At 45.0% G+C, this 21,763-nt stretch overlaps 1 protein-coding gene across 5 annotated transcripts in view; it reads left to right on the forward strand.

Annotated features, from left to right (window-relative positions):
* The window catches only part of ADD2 (adducin 2), a 64,007-nt gene extending 46,112 nt beyond the window's left edge, over positions 1 to 17,895 (forward strand). For 4 of the 5 annotated variants that reach the window (XM_040414419.1, XM_040414420.1, XM_040414418.1 and 1 more), the window contains 4 exons: positions 5,350 to 5,439; positions 6,965 to 7,130; positions 10,607 to 10,723; positions 16,260 to 17,895. In XM_040414419.1, coding sequence (XP_040270353.1) covers positions 5,350 to 5,439; positions 6,965 to 7,130; positions 10,607 to 10,723; positions 16,260 to 16,537 — 651 coding nt within the window. In that variant the 3' untranslated portion in view covers positions 16,538 to 17,895. Of the gene's footprint in view, positions 1 to 5,349; positions 5,440 to 6,964; positions 7,131 to 10,606; positions 10,724 to 11,210; positions 11,245 to 16,259 lie in introns of all 5 variants that reach the window. The other variant, XM_040414422.1, reaches the window with a different exon arrangement.
* Positions 17,896 to 21,763: the final 3,868 nt, after the last annotated feature.

Genomic DNA, 21,763 nt, shown 5'->3' on the forward strand with positions numbered 1-21,763 from the left:
GGGCGTGTGAGATACACCCTTAAATACAGGTGTTCTATTCAGGTATTTGAAATACAGCCATTTTGGGCAAACAAATTTAATTGAGGCCTAGTCTGGTTCAGGGCATGTGAGATACACCCTTTACATACTGTCGTTCTATTCTACTATTAATTAAACACCCATTTAGGGCAAGATCCTAAATTCGAGAAATGTGAGGAGAGCGTCAAATAAGGGACGTGGCCCAGGTCGTGGTGCTGCTGGTGGAGCTCCTGTTGCAGGGAGAGGACGTGGCCGATATGTGCCAGCTACACGCACAAGTGAAACCCCTTCCTCAGGTGCGAGTAGGCGACAAAACCTGCAGCGGTATTTGGTCGGGCCTAATGCGGCTCTACGAATGGTGAGGCCTGAACAAGTACAGGTGATAGTAGATTGGGTTGCTGACAGTGGTTCCAGTTCATTCAGATTGTATCCCACCCAGTCTCCTGCTGAAAGACCACAGTTGGCACCTGCAGCCGATGTCCATCAGTCTTTCACCTCACCCCCTTGCAAATCAGCAAGTCATGCAGCAGTCTCTTCTGCTTTTTGATGACTCTGTTAGCAGGGTTTCCCAGGGCTATCCACCTATCCCTGCCCCAGAAGTGGAAGAGATTGAGTGCACCGATGCCCAACCACTTATCTTTCAAGATGATGACGAAACACAGATGCCAACTGCTGCGGCTTTCTGCAGTGTGCAGACCGACATGGAGGGCAGGGGTGAAGACTGGGTGGAAGATGATGTGGAGGACGATGAGGTCCTCGACCCCACATGGAATCAAGGTCATGCGAGTGACCTATGTAGTTCGGAGGAAGAGGCGTGGTCGCACAGAGCCACCAGCACAGCAGAAGAGGGAGCAGGGTGCAAAAGCTGAGCGGCCGTCCTCTAGACAGTACGCCTGCTACTGCCCACCGCAGCAAAGGACCGAGCACACCAAAGCTAGCACCAAGGAGTTCCCTGGCGTGGCAGTTCTTCAGACAATGTGCTGACGACAAGACACGAGGGGTTTGCACGCTGTGCCATCAGAGCCTGAAGCGAGGCATAAACGTTCTCAACCTGAGCACAACCTGCATGACCAGGCATTTAAGTGCTAAGCACGAGCTGCAGTGGAGTAGACACCTCAAAAACCAAGGTCTCTGGCTCCTCCTGCTTCCTCTTCTGCTGCAGTCGCGGCCTCTTCATCCACCTCTGGAGTGACAGTGCCACCTGCCACCCCGCAAACAGAGGATCTGCCAGCAACACCAACACCTGGGTCACCGGAAGCGTTGAGCTCTCCATCTCCCAAACACTGGAGAGGAAGAGGAAGTACCCCCCTACCCACCCGCGATCAATAGCCCTGAATGCCAGCATTTCTAAATTACTGGCCTTTGAAATGCTGTCATTCCGTCTGGTGGAGACGGATAGTTTTAAAGGCCTTATGGCGATGGCTGTCCCACAGTATGTCATGCCCAGCCACCACTACTTTTCCAGGCGAACCATACCTTCCCTGCACAACCAAGTAGGGGACAAAATCAGGTGTGCACTGCGCAACGCCATCTGTGGCAAGGTGCACCTCACTACGGATACGTGGACCAGTAAGCATGGTCAGGGAGGTTATATCTCCTTAACAGCACACTGGGTAAATGCAGTGGCGGCTGGGCCTGAGGCGGATAGCAGTTTGGCGCTTGTCCTTCAACCACCGAGGATTGCAGGGCGCGTTAGTTTGCCTCCTGTTGCTTCCTCCTCCAACTCTGCTTCCTCATCCTCTACCGGCTCCTCATCCGGTCAGCGTAACTTCGGCCTTCCCGCTCACCGCCTCATATTCGACGTGCCCACAAGGTGGAACTCCACCTTGCACATGCTGGCCAGACTGTGCGAGCAGCAGCAGGTGATAGTGGAGTTTCAGCTGCAGCACACACGGGTGAGTCGCTCAGCGGAACAGCACCACTTCACCACCAATGATTGGGCCACCATGCGAGACCTGTGTTCCTTGTTGCGCTGTTTCAAGTACTCCACCAACATGGCCAGTGCCGATAACGCCGTTCTCAGCGTTACTATCCCACTTCTATGCCTCCTTGAAATAACGCTCCTGGCGATGATGGAAGAGGATGTGGCACAGGAGGAGGAGGAGGAGGAAGAGGGATCATTTCGTAGGGTTTCCGGCCAGTCATTCACAAGTGGCTCCGAGGGTGGGTTCCTGCACCCACAAACGCCAGGTACACAATTGTCCAGCCAGGGCACAGTTCTGGAGGATGACGAGGTGGAGGATGAGGAGGAGGAGATGGAGGAGGAGGAACCATGTTCGCAGCAGGGTGGCACCCAGACCAGCTCATGGCCATCACTGGTGCATGGCTGGGGGGATACAGAGGACACAGACGATACACCTCCCACAGAGGACAGCTTTTCGTTGCCTCTGGGCTGCCTGGCACACATGAGCGATTACATGCTGCAGTGTCTCCGCAACGACCGTCGAGTTGCCCACATTCTAACGTGTGCTGATTACTGGGTGGCCACGCTGCTGGATCCCCGTTACAAGGACAACGTACCGTCCTTAATTCCGTCAATGGAGCGTGATAGTAAGATGCGCGAGTACAAGCGCACGCTGGTAGACGCGCTGCTGGTGGCATTCCCATCTGACAGCGGGGGCACAGTGGAAGCACAAGGCGAAGGCAGAGGATGAGGAAGAGGTCACCAACGCAGCTGGGGCACCGCCAGCACCTCAGAAGGCAGGGTTAGCATGGCCGACATGTGGAAAAGCTTTGTCAGCACGTCACAACAACCAGCACCACCAGCTGATATGGAACGTCTTAGCAGGAGGCAGCATTTCACCAACATGGTGGAGCATTATGTGTGCACACGCCTACACATACTGAATGACGGGTCTGCCCCCTTCAACTTCTGGGTCTCCAAATTGGGCACATGGCCTGAGCTTGCCCTATACACCTTGGAGGTGCTGGCCTGCCCTGCAGCCAGTGTTTTATCTGAACGTGTGTTTAGCACGGCAGGGGGCGTCATCACAGACAAGCGCAATGTGGACAAGCTCACGTTCATTAAAATGAACCAGGCATGGATCCCACAAGACTTGTCCGTACCTTGTCCAGAATAGACATGTATACCGGCCTTAACCAGCCATTGTTATACTGCAGCGCAATTGCTCATTCTTGTATTTTGGATATTTCACACTCTTTTCGAGTGTACCCTAATTTTAAAAAAATAATAATTTAAACCAAAAACCAGAGTTGGCTACCTTGTCCTCCTCCACCGCCGCTTCCACCTACACCGCTACGTCCACCGCCTCCTCAAACTCCTACTCCATATGGATCTCCACCTCATAAATCAAATTTTTTTTATTTTATTTGTACGTATTTTATTTTATGTCATTTCACTACTTTGTCAGTTACATTTTTGGGTGAAATTCACCAATTTTTGGGTGTGAAGTACCACTGCTATACCTAGTTGACAGCTTAATAAATTTCAATAATTTTTCTTTTACATTTCCGGGTGACAATAAAGAATTTTTTTCTGTCATAGACCCCTGCTCTACCAAGTAGACAGGTTAATACATTTCTGTAATTTTTCTGTTACATTCTTGGGTTGACATTTTACAATTTTAGATGTGAATAAACCCTTGATCTGCATAGGTGACAGGGAATACAATTTCAGAAATTCTTCTTTAATTGATGTGCGCCACCTCCTTTCATTCAATGCTTAAACTTTAACAAGTTGTACCACATTTGCGCTTCAATAATGTGTCCCACATTTCCGCTTTACTCTTTTGGCCCAGATTTGCACTTCAATAATGTGTCCCACATTTCCGCTTTACTCTTTTGTCCCACATTTGCGCTTCTGCAATTTGTCCCACATTTGCGCCTCAATAACTTTTCCCATATTTCCGCTCGATCCCAAATTTTCTTTATAAATTTATCTCCCTTAAATTTGGTCTCTTTTTCTCACGCTCCCTCTCCGGCGTGGAACCCTGATTCGCCGATAACCGTGATCAACATGGTAGGCTCAGAAAAGAACATCGAAAGTTGATAGAGAAGATATCCAAATGGATGGTGGATGTCACTGGGGCACCTCTACATAGGTGACAGGAACATAAATTAAAAAAAATCGTCAATTACATTGTCAGGTGACATTTTTCAAATTTTGCCGGATAGAAACCCCTGCTATGCATAGTTGACAGGGAATAAAATTTAAGAAATTCTTCATTAATTGATGCGCGACGCATCCTTTCATTCAATGCTTAAACTTTAAAAAGTTGTCCCACTTTTACGCTTTAATACTTTGTCCCATATTTCCGCTCTATAATTTTAAATTAGAAAAAATGAATCCTCCCTTGGATGTGGTCTCGATTACTCACGCTCCCTCTCCAGCCTGGAACCCTGATTCCCTGCCACCCGTGATCACCATGGTAGGCGCATAAAAGAACATCGAAAGTTGATAGAGCAGATATCAAATTGGATCGTGAACATCACGGGCATGTGCGACATGGTGGGGCACTTAGTGTGCACACGCCTACACGAACTGACTGACAGGGGTCAGCCCCTGCAACTTCTGGGTCTCCAAATTGGGCACATGGCCTGAGCTTGCCCTTTACGCCTTGGAGGTGCTGGCCTGCCCTGCAGCCAGTGTATTGTCTGAGCGTGTGTTTAGCACGACTGGAGGGGGTTATCACAGGTTATATTTCCCAATGTTTTGGGGTGTACCGTAATTTAAAAAAATTAAATTTAAAACCAAAAAGCAGTGTAGGCTACCTCCTCCTCCTCCACTGCCACTTCCACCTACACCGCCACATCCACCGCCTCCTCAACCTCCTACTCCATATGGACCTCGTCCTCCTAGATCAAGATTATTATTTTTTACGTATTTTATGTTATTTAAAGTCATTTCCCTATCCACATTTGTTTGCAGAGCACTTGTCATGCTCTTAACCACATTTTGATGCCATTTGCAGCCCTCTAGCCCCTTTCCATGACATTTTTACAGCCATTTTAGTGCTCAAAAGTTCGGGTCCCCATTGACCTCAATGGGGTTTGGGTTCAGGGTCAAGTTCGGGTCAAGTTCGGGTCCCGAACTCAAACTTTTTTGTGAAGTTCGAACCCGAACATCCAGGTGTCCGCTCAACTCTAATCTTAACCATCTGCAAATTTTCTTTTATCTCAATCTAAAAAAATTATTTTAGATCAGAGGTGCTGCCATCTGCTTCCCCACAAATGCATCATTTCTGTAAAATTCTTCTAGGTACTGGAAAACACCTTTAAGTAAAAATAATAACAGCATGTGAAATTCCAGGTGGATGATTGTGTCACAATTCCTGACATTAATCATTGTATTCAATTCACTATATGAAACAGATTCGGGAGCAAAATCGCCAAGATGTGAAGTCTGCGGGGCCTCAGTCTCAGTTACTAGCCAGTGTGATAACGGATAAGAGCAGAAGTCCGGTATGTACATATTTCTTATAAACTAATCTGGAAGAAATACTGTTGTCATGTTTAATATTATAATAATTCTTCAGGGGGTGCAGGTATTATATTGGCCCATACCCATTGGTAATTACCTCTACACAGCACACAGACATAGGCAGTCTTTGTCATATATTATCTACATGGGTACATCTGAATGCATACATACTAATAATTGGAGCAGTCTAATACTGTCATGCCGATAAAATACTCAGTTTTAGAAAATACATTTAGATACCCTGCTTAGAGATTGTCTTGGTAGTAAAGAGGGGTTACTCATTTGTAACCAATGAGCACGATGTAATGCTTCATTATTCCTGTGGAGGCGCTGTTGGAAAATTTGACACCTCCTACCAGTGCCCCTGCAGTTTACAGATCGCTGAGAGTCTCATCAGCAAGGCATCTTGCAATCATCTTACTTTGGTGGCTGGCTTCTAACAAAAAAGGGTTTTTCAAATCAACCTTTTTAAGTTGCCCGTGGATTTTTTCCGGAAATCTTATAACTGTGGTCCAATGTTTAATATCAGGTGGAAAACTATTGTTTTTAGAGTATTTGTTTTTCTTTTTAATTTTTAGCAGTGCTTTACCACAGAAAATTAAATACAAACAACTGTTCTTCTCCAGCAGTCAGCACAGCATTATAAAACTCTCTGTGCTATATAGACATTTGTGGTATAGTTAACAAACTATATAGATAGGTAACTCATTAGCATTTTACTGCTGCTGTGAGGAGAAGAATGTTATCTGAAGGGTAATCATAATAATAGTAGGTGTAGAATTGGAATAACACCCCATGACAGCGCTATTGTTCTCTTGATAGGCCTAGAAAATGATGCCCTCAGAACAGAATTGCACCCGTCTAATGTGGGATACTCTAATAGTCACTCTCTTCCTTCTCTGGTCACAGTGACTGAGAAAGTCAGTATTGGCTGTTGTACTAAACATCCAAATGAAGAAAAAGTTAAAGAGCCAGGATAGGAAGTAGAATACATGGAGCAACAGAAAACCAATCACCTGTTTTTTTATTTTTTTTTATTCAAACTGCGTATTAACATATTGGCGGTTTAATATGTATTAACAAAAATTTTTACATCTTTACCTAGACCAGCCTTACTGTTATCCCAATTCTGCACCTACTTTTATCATAAGGATTAACCTTCAGATAACATGTTCTCTTCACAGAAACTCTATAGGAGTTTTATCTCTCTGTGCTGATTCCTACAGAAGGACAATATTTTGTATTTCATTTTCAGTGCCATAGTACTGCCAAAATGAAAAAGGAAAAGAGCCAAAAATTCTAAATAAAAATGTTTTCTATGAATATTTAATTTTAAAATACCCATTTCTGATGGCGTCCCTTTAAGCTTTATTTACATAAAGACTGAAGATAAGTGCTTGGGAATACCCTAGGACATGTGTTGAGTCTATGTTGGACTGCAGCCAGTTTTGTAAGTAGTTTACAAGATAAAATACAGTAAATAAGAAACTTTTTCGATATGTTAAGTCTGCAGATACTCAGTTGGCTACCAAAACAGAGGAAGAACTGAGAGAGCAGCCGGTAGAAGAGGTCCCACCGGAACCTGAGCCACCGAACCCTTTTAGTCAGCTGACTGACCAAGAGCTGGAAGAGTATAAGGAAGAGGTGGAAAGAAAGAAGCATGCCACTGATGGTGGGTAGGGGTATAAGTCAACAATGTCTTTTGGGGAGTTTTGTTTTTGTTGAACGGGTGTAATATATTTCCTTTACTGCCCCACATGCACTATATGTGTGTAATTGGAACGGTAATACTTACTGATACAAGGGCAGGTTACAGTGTCAGTTCCCAGCAGGATGTAGACAAGTTACAATGTTAGAAACAAATAGATGTAATACTAGCGCTCCCGCCACCGACTGGTAGTCAATCCTTTTATTAACACTTATTGATGCCGCTGCTGGGTTTGTACAGGTGGATTGCCGACCCCCGAAATGTTATATAGGTATATGGATAAAAGAGCTGTTAAGCCGCGCTGACTAAAAGTGTTCAAATATGTCCAATTTTCCTGGTTAATATATATTATTACTTAGTCACAGTTAGAGTTTTTACCTGCTCCAGGCGTGCTCAGGTCAGCCGGATTACATAGAAGCTGGTTGATGCTTGCGTCCTCTCGCAGTCATTCCACGGTAGCTTCGCGATATCTTCAGGCTTCTGTCACTCACGTACACGCGGCTCCGGCCGGTAGCTCGCGCGTGTGGGGTAGAAGCCGCTTGATGTCAGGGAGACATCTTCTTCTGTGTGACGTCACACTGTGCTTGCTACGGATGCCTCCTAGGTCCACACTATATGGTCTTCCTCAGGGATAGATGTGGATCCTGCTACCTGGAGTTATATGCGAGTTTGTTTCCATAGTAACCAGTCTGTTATATATAAACAACTTGTACGGAGCGTTGTGTATGCGTGTCTTCTGCCCCATCTGTATATTAATATAAACACAAGACCAACGCTGGCCCACATGCCAAAACTACAGTTAGTATATGCAATACATATATATATACAGTACAGACCAAAAGTTTGGACACACCTTCTCATTCAAAGAGTTTTCTTTATTTTCATGACTATGAAGGCATCAAAACTATGAATTAACACATGTGGAATTATATACATAACAAACAAGTGCTTTGATTACTGCTTTGCACACTCTTGGCATTCTCTTGATGAGCTTAAAGAGGTAGTCCCCTGAAATGGTCTTCCAACAGTCTTGAAGGAGTTCCCAGAGATGCTCAGCACTTGTTGGCCCTTTTGCCTTCACTCTGCGGTCCAGCTCACCCCAAACCATCTCGATTGGGTTCAGGTTCGGTGACTGTGGAGGCCCATCACTCTCCTTCATGGTCAAATAGCCCTTACTTTCAAAGTTTTCCCAATTTTTCGGCTGACTGACTGACCTTCATTTCTTAAAGTAATGATGGCCACTCGTTTTTCTTTACTAAGCTGCTTTTTTCTTGCCATAATACAAATTCTAACAGTCTATTCAGTAGGACTATCAGCTGTGTATCCACCTGACTTCTCCTCAACGCAACTGATGGTCCCAACCCCATTTATAAGGCAAGAAATCCCACTTATTAAACCTGACAGGGCACACCTGTGAAGTGAAAACCATTTCAGGGGACTACCTCTTGAAGCTCATCAAGAGAATGCCAAGAGTGTGCAAAGCAGTAATCAAAGCAAAAGGTGGCTACTTTGAAGAACCTAGAATATGACATATTTTCTGTTGTTTCACACTTGTTTGTTATGTATATAATTCCACATGTGTTAATTCATAGTTTTGATGCCTTCAGTGTGAATCTATAATTTTCATAGTCATGAAAATAAAGAAAACTCTTTGAATGAGAAGGTGTGTCCAAACTTTTGGTCTGTACTGTATATACAAAAATATAAGAGTACCAGCTCCTACAACAAAACACAGAACCTACAAAAATTGAAGCTCACAGGTACTTTATTGAATTACACTTGTACATACATAAAAGACGTAATTAAAAAAGGTAGCAGCAAAGAAAAACACCATCCCAGTGGGACACGGGTTACATATTATATTATAATAAACAGCAATTTGTAAACATATGTCCGTGTGGCTGAGTCTCCTATATTACAGCAATATATGCATAAGGCCTCATGCACACGACCGTATTTTTTTGCGGTCCGCAAAACGGGGTCCGTAGGTCCGTGATCCGTGACCTGTCACTTACCAGTAGGAGGAGCTCTCGGCCGGACCTGTCACTTACCAGTAGGAGGAGCTCCCGACCGGACGCAGACCATCGCAGCTCGCAGGTAAGTATAATGGTTCTACAAATTGCTAAGTAACCATGGCAACCGGGACTGCAGTAGCGTCATGGTTGCCATGGTTACCGATCGGAGCCCCAGCGATTAAACTGGGACTCCGATCGGTACACTCCGCTGCCACCAATGATAGGGGGGAGATTTTAATTAGGAGGGGGAGGGAGGGGAGAAGGCCCACTGGCCACCAACGAGTTAACTACAGGGGAGGGAGGGGGGGCCCACTGGCCACCAACGAGTTAACTACAGGGGAGGGAGGGGGGCCGGCCGCACTGGCCACCAATGAGTTAACTACAGGGGAGGGGGGGGCCCACTGGCCACAATGAGTTAACTACAGGGGAGGGGGGGGCCCCACTGGCCACCAATGAGTTAACTACAGGGGAGGGGGGGGCCGGCCGCACTGGCCACCAATGAGTTAACTACAGGGGAGGGAGGGGGGGGCCGGCCACACTGGCCACCAATGTGTTAACTACAGGGGGGGGGGGCTGCCCCCTGCTGCCTGGCAGCACCTTCCAGGCAGCAGGGGGCAGTCATGTACACAGTTCTGTTAGTATATTCTAACCTGAAGCGTCCCCATCACCATGGGAACGCCTCTGTGTTAGAATATACTGTCGGTTCTGAGTTTTCACGAAGTGAAAACTCAGCTATGAAAAAGCTTTTATGCAGACGGATCTTCGGATCCGTCTGTATAAAAACTAACCTACGGCCACGGATCACGGACACGGATGCCAATCTTGTGTGCATCCGTGTTCTTTCACGGACCCATTGACTTGAATGGGTCCGTGAACCGTTGGCCGTGAAAAAAATAGGACAGGTCATATTTTTTTCACGGCCAGGAAACACGGATCACGGATGCGGCTGCAAAACGGTGCATTTTCCGATTTTTCCACGGACCCATTGAAAGTCAATGGGTCCGCGAAAAAAAACGGAAAACGGCACAACGGCCACGGGTGCACACAACGGTCGTGTGCATGAGGCCTAAGGGACAAAAAGTCTCCAAAAATGTTCCCAGCAGTCCAAAAAACAGTGTCACAACAAGATGTACTGACCATAAAACAGGGACAAGAAATATATAGATTGCTGACGGCAAAAAGATAATAACCAGGAACCAAGGGAGAGACTCACCTACAGAGCTCAGTGTACCTAAACCAGGATGGCGCTACCCAGACGCCCTTTTCAGCGTGCCTTCTTCAGGACCATCATACCGGCCCCCTGACGAAGGCACGCCGAAACGCCGGAAAAACCGGGTTTTTCTGAATGGCACCATTTGGGGGTACACTGTAATAATGTTCTACATAATTAAAATGTGATATCTGTTATTACATAAATGTGAACAGACAAAGAAGCTGCAGATGAGGACACCCAACCATCACTGGTGACACCTCCTACTTCTCCTGTAAGGAGTCCAACAAAGACAACAACTGTGACCGTGTCTCCTTCCAAGTCCTCTGAAGGTAAGTTCCTTCACGTATTATATTCAGTAAAGATCAGCAATTACGGCCAATGTCATCACGTGGACGGTGCATTACTTATGGTTACAACCTCATAGTTGGTCGGGTATGATCCATGTTGTGCATACCAGCACTGGTGATCGGAAGTGAGGTTTTCTTAGCAAATTTAGTGAGTTTTGCTTAATTCAACTCTAGATTATTAGGATAGATGAATATGTCACTAAACCACACTGACCAGGTGACACGTGGCTTCTCCTTCCACTCTGGTTATACAAGCTGGTGTATAGGTTCCTATCAGACTATATGGTCTTCATGTGAACATGCAAAGTCTGAACATTACTCCGACTCCATAGGAATTGATCCTTACCTGTCTCTTTTTATCTCCCTAAGCTTTATCTGTACTCATTGTGATCATACATTGTCATTGTGTTGTGTGTGTGTGTGTCGCCACAATGTTTCCCTTCTCTTTCCATGTGCTGTCTCATGGCAGGAGTCACCTCAGACTCTGAATACCTGTCTCTGTAGTAAGTATAGACACCCTGGCTTGTTGTTTTTTACCCCTTATGCTTCTGCTCCCCAAATAATCACCTATGTTAAGACACAAATATTTGGTTACCATGCAAGACAATATCTATCTATCTATCTATCTATCTATCTATCTATCTATCTATCTATTATCTATAATCCTCAACATTGAAATTGCTACACCAAGAAGGATAAGCCATAATGTCATGTAAATCGAGAAAATTACAGGTGTCGCTAAGATCCACAGATGATCAAATTTTCCAGCCCCTAGCTCCAATCTGTAACGTGCGAGAGACATTAAAAGCCAGATTCAAAGCAATTTTTTTTTTTAGCCAAGTGAAATCACAAAAAGTCATGTGGGAAGATTGAAATGCCTCCTGTTCATTGACGTGCCAGTTATCACCACTTGCCAATCGCTAGGTGCCTAGGCCAAGATGTCAGCACTGTTTAATGTTGCATGTCCTGGTTGTTGGGAGAATAACGACGAACTGGAATGACAGCAAGAGGTGCACAGCGATGAACCTCTGCAGGGATTTATTGTCTGAATAGAAGAATGACTCATAGTTATACATTATGTACTGCAAGTGAAATTGGACATCACATCCCAAGCCTAGTGCCTTGGGTGGCAAACTGTGTCTACACAAACAATCAGAATGATTTTATATGACATTGGACTACAAGCCAGACCTCCAGCTACTGGAGTTCCATTGACCTCACGCCACCGCTCTTAAAGGCTATCATGGTGGACAGAAAGACGGCAATGGGGGCTGGAATGGAGGTCTATCTTCTTCAGTGATGAGTCCCACTTTTGTCCCACAGTGATAGCCGGAGATTGGACTGGAGACCATGTAGGCAACACCAAGAAGGGCCCTTCACAAGGGACCATCATACCGGCCCTACTGCCAGGATTATAGTGTGTGGTGATCCTCTAGTCTTCTTTTCAGGTACACTGAGCATTATATTGATTTGGTTGTGGAACCAGTTGTACAACCATTTTTCAAAAGTGTCCCAGAAGCCGTTTTTCAACACGCCAACACCAGGCTAAATGTTGCTCGAGCTACTGTGAGCAGCCTGTGAGGTCTAAATATGCTACCACAGCCTGCAGCAGATCTTGTCTTGTCTCCCATCAAGCACATCTGGGACATCATTGGTCGGCAATTGCAAAGAGGTCTGCCAGCAGCAGATCTTGATGTTTTGCGTGACTAAGTGCATTTAGCATGGCAGTGCATTCCTCAGACAACCATCATTAACATATCTATCGATCCTATGATTTCCATAATTCTACAACTTTTCCTTCTTGGTGTTGCAGTGTTAAGGAATGTATCTATGTATCTTTCTATCTATCTATTATCTGTCTTTATCTATCTATCTTTACAAATTAAACACGATTCTCCAGTTATCACACTGGTTACATTGCATATAATATGGGAAATATTTTTATTGCCTGGTACCCAAATTTGTTTTCAGTGTATGGAGCCCCTTCTAACAGCACATCACTTCCCATGCCTATACTGTTTCCTTTTGACTGTACTTTGGAGGACAGTAAGTGCATTACATTTTCTTCAGACAGGAGCCTCCTACAAATGCATGTTGTTGTGATGTGATGTCTAATGCCGCAGGCACAGAAAGACTAATGCATTCCTTTTGAACTAACAGCCGGATCGGCAATAACACTGATTAACTCGGAGTCGTGGTGTGTATACGGTACTTCTAGCTGCGTGCTTTGAAAATGGGGCTTGAAATGGTGGTTATTTTCGTATTAGCACTAAAGTGTCTTCACATGTGTACGGCACTTTACAGTTAATAACTTTACAAATACTTTTTGTATCTCTAAAGGGTTAATAGTGAGATACATCACACTTATGCACTTCCAGAGCTGCATTCACACTTCTGCTGGACTCTTTTTTTTTTTTTCTGAGCTCACAGCTCCCGGTAGCCCCTGCTGGTTCATTGTTCTAGTGTGTTGCACTGTGAGTTATGAACTTCAATGGGACTGTAAGGTTCATGTGCACGATGTTGAACAGGGCACCATTCCAGGATGCCACCTTTGCAAAACATCAGCTTGCTAAATTTCTGCTTTGCTATAGCTGCCCTGGTCAGTTATAAGTGCTGAGGGCAACTCCGGCTCAGTCACGGGACATGCTTACAGGACAGGACTGCTGAAGGGCCTATAGCAGCATGAAAACCACCGGCTCCCATTGCATAACTCACTACCAAGTTCCAGACTACCCCAGAAACAACATCAGCATAGGAATTGTTCACCCTAAGCTTTATGGATGGGGCTACCTCAGTCAAGCAGCCACAGAAGACTGTAAGATCACCGCGCTCAATGCCAAGCGTCAGCTGGACATGATTTAAGGGGTTTTCTGGGATTTCTATATTGATGGCCTATCCTCAGGATAGGTCATCAATATCAGATCGGCTGGGGTCCGACACCCGGCGCCCCCCACCTATCAGTTGGTTGAAGAGAGGGCTGTGCTCTGTGTGAGCGCAGCCTTCCCCTTATTGTTTACCTACTTGCGGTCGACATCGCCGCGGTGAGCAGGTGTCATTACAAGACGTCCCATTCACTTCTATGGGACAGCTCCTTCCTATTCAAGTGTATACTACAGAGCCGTCCATAGAAGTGAAAGGGACGGCTTGTAATTACTCCTGCTTGATGCTGCGGTTGAGACTGCGAGCAGGTAAACAATAAAGGGAAGGCTTCGCTCCCACGGAGCATGGCCTTTCCTTCAACCAGCTGATTGGTGGGGGTGCTCGGTGCTCGGACCCCCGCCGGTTTGATATTAATGACCTATCCTGAGGATAAACCATCAATATTAAAATCCCAGAAAACTCCTTTACAGCAGGTTGGGCTGTGGAGCAATAGTAACCTATTATGCAGAGGGATGAACCATGGTTAATCACCTGGCACACCACATGCATAGGCCGGTCTAGGTTTGACAGAAACCAGGGAACGCTTCCTGCTAAAACTGTAATAGACTGTGTTTAGGAAACTGACTGTTAGGCCTCTTGCACACGAACGTGTGTGCCCCGTGGCCGTGCTGCGGCCCGCAATGCACGAACACCCACCGTAGGGCAGCTGCAGCAGATCGCGGACCCGTTCACTTTAATGGGTCCGCGATCCGGCTGTTCCGCAAAAAGATAGAACATGTTCTATCTTTTTGCGGAACGGAAGTACAGGACGAAACCCCACGGAAGCACTCCGTACTGCTTCCGTAGGGTTCCGTTCCGTGCTTCTATTCCGCATCTCCGGATTTGCGGACCTATTGAAGTGAATGGGTCCGCATCCATGATGTGGAATGCACACAGAACGGTGCCTGTGTATTGCGGATCCGCAAATGCGCACGCGTTCGTTTGCAATAAGCTTTAGACCAGACCAGGCTAGCTCAGCTGAAGGTAGTGATACCTTTGAATTAGCGATCCGCTTCTTCATTCTGGAGAAAAAGTATTTTTAAACCATATGCAAATTAACAGTTAAAGGGGTTTTGCCACAAAAAAAATATTCTAGCTTTTTCAAACCAGCACCTGTATTTGGATAATTTTGTAACTACATAAAATTAAAATGTTTGTATAGCCATTGAGATTCAATAAAATGTATCCGCACACACTTAAAGTGCACTGAGGGCGGGCCCAAGCCATTCTATGTATCCTTGCTCAACCTCCCACTTGATTATCAGGAACAGGTTCCTGCACAGTCATCTCACCTTGACCTGTCAACCAAAAAAGAGAGGGAGGGGCTGGCAGAGGAAGCAGGAGGAGCAAGAGTGCACAGAGTGGCTTGGGTCCGCCCTTGATGCACTTAACTGCTCATTTGCACATAGATTCAAAGTACTTTTTCTCCAGAATGAAGCAACAGATCTCTAAGTGAAAGTATCATTGCATTCAGCTGAGGTAGCTCTACAAGGCATTGTACCTGGTGTAACAGAGATTTTCCTGGTGACAGATTCCCTTTAATGCTTCAGTTGCAGTGTATGGTGACCATCTAGATCATTTTGTAGAAAAAGTTTGAGAAAGGCCTTTCCTGATTCCCTGCAAGCACATCTACAATTTTGGTTCACAATATTTGTGGCTCGGTGGGACAGGTGCCAGTAACAGAGAAGAGGCTCCTCAGAGTGGCCCATGGGCGATGCACATAGTAAGAACTTCATAATATAATACCAAATAAAGACATCATGAAAGACATTTTGAAACTTTTTATTGCAACGCATTTCAGTACCAGGCTGGCATCTTCATCAGGCTGATTGTGCCAGGAACCGTCTGAACAACAGAAGCATCATGGGCTCTGGGTTAAGGTCCAGTTGACATCTGCATTGGGATTTCAGATGTTCTGCTCCATATTAGCATCAGAACAATGAAAATAAAGTCAGTTACTGGTTACGCTACATGACAGAAACCAACAGTGCCCGATGGACCCTGTTGACTATAATGGGATCCATCATATTTACGTCTTGGTGTCCACCTCTTAGTAGACAAACTGCAGGACAGAAAAAACTGCTGTCTGGCAGCTTCTGAACTTAAAGGTGAACTATCAACGGTCTCTTTACTGATATGAAAATACCATATTCCTACAACTCCAGCATCCCTAGGAAGTGTTGTCATAGGGACTTCAGTCAGTAATACCTCCACACAAGAGCACAATAAAGGAACCTTTCTTGCACATGTATTGAGCAGTATGCTTTTTATAATAACAAGTCTTGAGTTGTCCTGTGTAAAGCTGCTAAAATCTCCGTTAGTCATGTTCTGTTCCTGGGAATCTGACGGACAACCAATCCATGTGGACTGTCACACTGCTCTCCTGCTAAATCTGCCCAATCCATCCCCGGCTCCAGTACTGTTGTATAACTAGAGGTCCCATTCAAGAATCTGGAAAAATGGCAACCCCTATGGAAGCTGTAATGGCTGCCATATTGGTTGTTAACTAACTTAATCCATCTTGCCGGTTGATATTAGAAGAAGTAGAAATGGTTGGCATTAATTAACTCTCATATTTTTTGTGTGTGTCTTTCCAAAGAAGCAGAAAAGGAGGAGTCAGTGCCGGAATCTGCTAAAGTCACAGAAGAGAAGGTCCAACCAGCTGTGGTGCTAAACGGCAAGGAGGAGGATCAACCTCCTCAGGATGAGACACCTCCAAAAGTCCCAGAAACCCCTAAGGGGAAAAACGAGACAGTGCCCAATGCCTCTCCAGAAGGTTCCCCCACTAAATCACCTTCAAAAAAGAAAAAGAAGTTCCGCACCCCATCATTCCTAAAGAAAGGCAAAAAGAAGGAAAAAGAGAAGGCAGAGTCTTGATCATCTGGTTCATGAAACTGTTCTGTCACATAAGGTACACCGGCTCCTTTGCTCTCCAGGCTGGGGCAGGCGTAGGGAGCTACATCTACTACTGCTAAGTATGGACTCAAGAGTCTTAAGGGGATCTTTATTCCTGAGGTGTCTTTTATAGGGGATTTGTACTGCCTGGGCCCTTACAACACAGCATGTTCACTGACTCTTGGGACAGATACTTGCTCAGCTCTTTAAAAAATACATTTTTATAATCGTCCACTACTTAGCTGGCTTCTTGACAGACTCCATCAACAACGACATTACTGGTTTTGTGGGGGGTTTTTAAGTTTATTTTTGGAGTATTTAATAGTGCAATGTATTTATTTTAGTTATGTGAAAGTGGTGAAAGTTACAACATGGCTGCCAAGGGTCTGCCCTGACAAAAATGGCGCAATAATAAGAATCAGTAAGTCACTATGACATGCTTATAGGAATTCTGTAGAGCAGCAGTTACCATTTTAATCTTCTTGTTTATTACCTTGTTTATTATAGACCTGCTCTCTTCATGGTGATGTCAGTAGGTTACTTTGGTTATAGCACTTAGACATATAGGAACTTAAAAGGTTTAGATACACAAAAAGAGCCCCTTAAGAAAAAAAAAAAACTCATGCACCTGATGTACATCTAGGGATCTAACTTGAGATTCTGGGCCCTGATGCAAAGCCTTTAACAGAGCCCCTGACCTGCCATGTACCATTACCAATACTTGTCTTCTCATATGGGATGGAGCCCTATTGGGTCCCCTAAGGCTTCAGTGCTCAGATGTATCTGCACCCTCTGTAGTTAAATCCCTGGAAAGTCCTCAAGTGCTAGTTCTCACCTCCCGCTCCAAACCATCTTGAGCAATCAATAACCACTCCCCTGTTCAGAGGGAGAAGATGTGGCTTTCATTGACAGGAGGATAAGCTGCAGTTTTCTATTCAGAAGGAAATTACAGTGACAAAACTATTATATTGAATTTATCAGTTTGCTGTTTACAGTCGTTAAGCAGGGGCGGGGCAACATAAGCAATAGGTGGAAATAAGTCCTGTGCATCTTCAAGGATTGGACTTCACCATTCATGAACAGAAATATCAGGGGGCATCATCTTCACAAACCTCCTTAACCCAACAAAAAGACTGTGCTGCCCAGTGATACCATCCCGCCAACACACACATTTTGTACAAAGATATTTTATTTGACAATCATCATTTATATTTAAAACTGGCAGAATTACCCAGCTTCACATGGGTCTATTTTGTTTGTTGTGTGCAGTTAAAAGATATCATCAGTGCCCCCCATAACAGTGTCTTCCACAGTGCCCCCCATAACAGTGACATCCACAGTGCCCCCACAAGAGTGTCATCCACAGTGCCCCCCATAACAGTGACATCCACAGTGCCCCCCATAACAGTGACATCCACAGTGCCCCCCATAACAGTGACATCCACAGTGCCCCTATAACAGTGTCATCCACAGTGCCCCCCATAACAGTGTCATCCACAGTGCCCCCCATAACAGTGACATCCACAGTGCCCCATAACAGTGTCATCCACAGTGCCCCATAACAGTGTCATCCACAGTGCCCCCCATAACAGTGACATCCACAGTGCCCCTATAACAGTGACATCCACAGTGCCCCTATAACAGTGTCATCCACAGTGCCCCCCATCACAGTGACATCCACAGTGCCCCCCATAACAGTGTCATCCACAATGCCCTTATAACTGTGATATCCACAAGTGGCCACATAATAGTAACATCCACCAGTGGCCCCATAACAGTAACATCCACAGAACCTCCCATAACAGTGACATCCGCAGTGTCCCCATAAGTGACATCAACAATGCTCCCATAACAGTGACATCCTCAGTGCCCCCCATAACAGCGTCATCCTCAGTGCCCCCCATAACAGCGTCATCCACAGTGCACCCCATAACAGTGACATCCACAGTGCCCCCCATAACAGTGACATCCACAGTGCCCACTAATGCCACCCACAGTGGCCCATAACAGTGACCTCCACAGTGCCCTCCATAACAGTGACATCAGCAGTGTCCCCATAAGTGACATTAACAGTGCTCCTATAATAGTGACATCCACAGCACCCCCATAACAGTTACCTCCACAGCGCCCCCATAACAGTGACGAAAAATGGCTGGGTTTTTATGGAAACCCTGTGTAAAACAAAAGTGAGTTGTTATGGAAACCTGGCGTAAAACTGTGTGTATGTCGTGAGGCTAAGAATGAAGGACCTGTGAGCTTCTATTGGCTAATATGGGTCATGTGATGATGGAATATTACCTTTTTTATTATGATTTGTTTATTGTAAATATCTCAAGAACATTACGTACTAGAGAGCTGAAATCCCGTCTAAAACCTTCAGAAGCACCTATGTGCCAAATATGGTGCAGATTGTTCCATTCGTTTGGCCGTAAATAAAGAACAGACAACAGAAATTCATTTATATACAGTATATATATATATAGATATTCCAGGATCTTGTCCCAACATTTTTTCTATATCTATACATTAGACGCAAGATATGTAAGTCAATATTGCTTTCTACTGCACATTACCATCATATGTGAATACATCCTTAACAGAAGTGGCATGTTGAGATCACTCGGAGACAAGAGCATACTCTAAGAAGGAAGGTCGCCATTGCAAAATCACTATGAGACCTGGACAATAGTGATTGTCCAAAGCAGAGAGCCTCTTTAGGCATGGGCAGACCATGTGGTTACTATGAAGCCCTTAAAAAGAAGGGGCCCATCCTTGGTTACTTCTATGCACTTTTCTAGAACTTGGGCAGAACACTCCTCTCCAGAGGAACTGCATTGTACCTAAGTCAGAGGGTGGTGAGTTGGTTCAAGGGTCACATAGAGGGTGTGGAGGCAATAAAAAACAGAGCCTTGTCCTGTAGGACACAACGCAGCACCGTGAGGGTCCATTTTGACTACTGCTGTGGCCCCTAAAGGGCTCTTCTATGTTCATCACTGTTTTTAAGGCAGGTTGACTTTGATTCCATATTTTCACTCTAATAATAAATGGAACACATTGTACACATGCATTATAATACACTATGTAATAATCTGAAAGGCGGTGACATGTGTATATGCATGCATGCATGTATGTGTGTAGAAACACACGTGACATAGGAAGGTACAGTAGTATGGTGCATATGAAGGAGAAATCTCAATAATACAGATTACTGTTTACAAGCTTTTGGGACCAAACCGGAAGTGTTCTGCACGCACTTGCTTTTGTAGTAAAAGTTTACATCACATGTTTCTGCTCTCGGTATCTTAATGCATGGGACAAACTGACCATGTGGCTCGTAAAAAAAAAAAACATATAAAATATTTTCTAGAAATTTCTTAAAAAATAATTGCCATCTACTACATCCTGCTTAAAGTTTGGGCATCAAAGGATTGTCAATGTGGTTGCGGCCGTGACAAGACTGCTGCCCAAAAATCAGGCCTGCTGCATTTTTGGTCCCAAGTCCCATGCGACTTCTCCATCATAGACCACAATGTAAGGGCTTATGCACACAAACATATTTTTGGTCTACATCCGATCCGCATTTTCATCACGGGTCACATGTGGACCTATTAACTTCAATGGGGTGGCAAAAAATGCGGACAGCGGACCGCGTGCTGTCCGTATCCATATATACGTTGTGTGGCATCCCCAAAAATATAGAGCATGTCCTCTTCTTGTATTACTGTTCTATTATGGGCCGGACGCTCCGTTCTGCAAAATGCGGAACGAATACAGCCGATATCCATGTTTTGCGGTTCTGCAATTTGCAGACCGCAAAACAGGCAATGTTTGTGTGCATGAGCCCTAAGCCACTTGTGACTATGATTGCATGTGACCTGTCAGTGATTTGGTTGTGTTTTTACAGCCAAATAGTAAATCTTTTTGATTTCGAGTCACCATGTGGCCCCAGCCTTAAAGTGTACCAATTGTTTACACAGTGGTGGCCATTTAAAGGGTATGCAAGGAGGACCACACAGAAGAAATGAAGAAAAGAAGAAAACACCCTTGAAATGTGGGCCTTCAATTGCCACTAGTAGCCCATCCATGGGCAGATTTTACTACTACACAAACCATGAAAATGCTCAGGGCTCCAGAGAGCAAGGGGGCCTCCTACTGGCCACAAATTGTTGGCTGAAAGGAATATTCTAGCTGCATAGGAACCCAGGGGAAGGAGTCCTTCCCATCTGTAGAGCAGAAGCAGAAGTGCCCAGGCTACACTACTGAGTGGGGCTTAGCAGGCCAATGTGGGTGGAGCTTAGATGTACAATGGGGAGGAGCTTAGCAGTGCAATAGGGGGGCCCAAGAAATGCAATGGGGGCCCAAGAAATGCCATATCCACTTTTAATCCCATCATCTAAAGGGAATTTGGGCAACCATTATTAAGAATCCAGCTACCCCAAGTCAGGTTATGCCCTTGTGGGAAGCCTAGGCTGGTACCACATAGCAGTGGCATGATCATTGCCAGAGACTGAGCTCAGCATAGAAGTGATGGCGCCTGTGTACTAGGACTATGTCTCAGGGGGGATTTACTAACCACTAGTCTAGTTCTGCCTTATTTCTAAGAAGCTGATACAAGTCGCTCCTCCTTCTTCTGCACTCAGTAAATGCTGGGTGTCTCGCTGAATATTTTGCTGTTTGCGCAGTGTCATCCGCTCTTTGCCTGAATCAGCCCAGATAGGATTTTATTGTGTCTTGTATTCCACTTGTCTGACAATCGTACCCATGGTGTTCTTTCGTGTCTCGCTCCTTGATGTATATAATAACCCTCCACATACGCCATGAGCCTGTTATTGTGAAATGTACATACTATCTCTTTTACTGCACGAGCCGCTCTCGCTGTTTTCATCCACTGGAGCCTCTCTTTACTGCTGTACCTGCGAAATAAACTGAATTCACAGTGGGATGTTCAACATTGGCGTGATCTGGATTTTTTTTCTTGTATTTATTTAATGCTGCCAATATACTGATCTACCTTTCTTACAATGATTTGGAAAGAGATGGAGTATATGTGGAGTTATGACATGTACCATGACTAAGGGCTCGTGATTTTGAGCCAGAACCAGGTGCGGCTCCAAACAAAGAACAGGTGAAGATCTTTCCATTATACATAGAGAAGAGCAAAGTTTTCACAAATTCAATTCAGCCGCTTCACCAAATTTCTCCAAGAAA

The sequence above is a fragment of the Bufo bufo genome, chromosome 1 (assembly GCF_905171765.1).
Source record: "Bufo bufo chromosome 1, aBufBuf1.1, whole genome shotgun sequence".
NCBI lineage: Eukaryota > Metazoa > Chordata > Amphibia > Anura > Bufonidae > Bufo > Bufo bufo.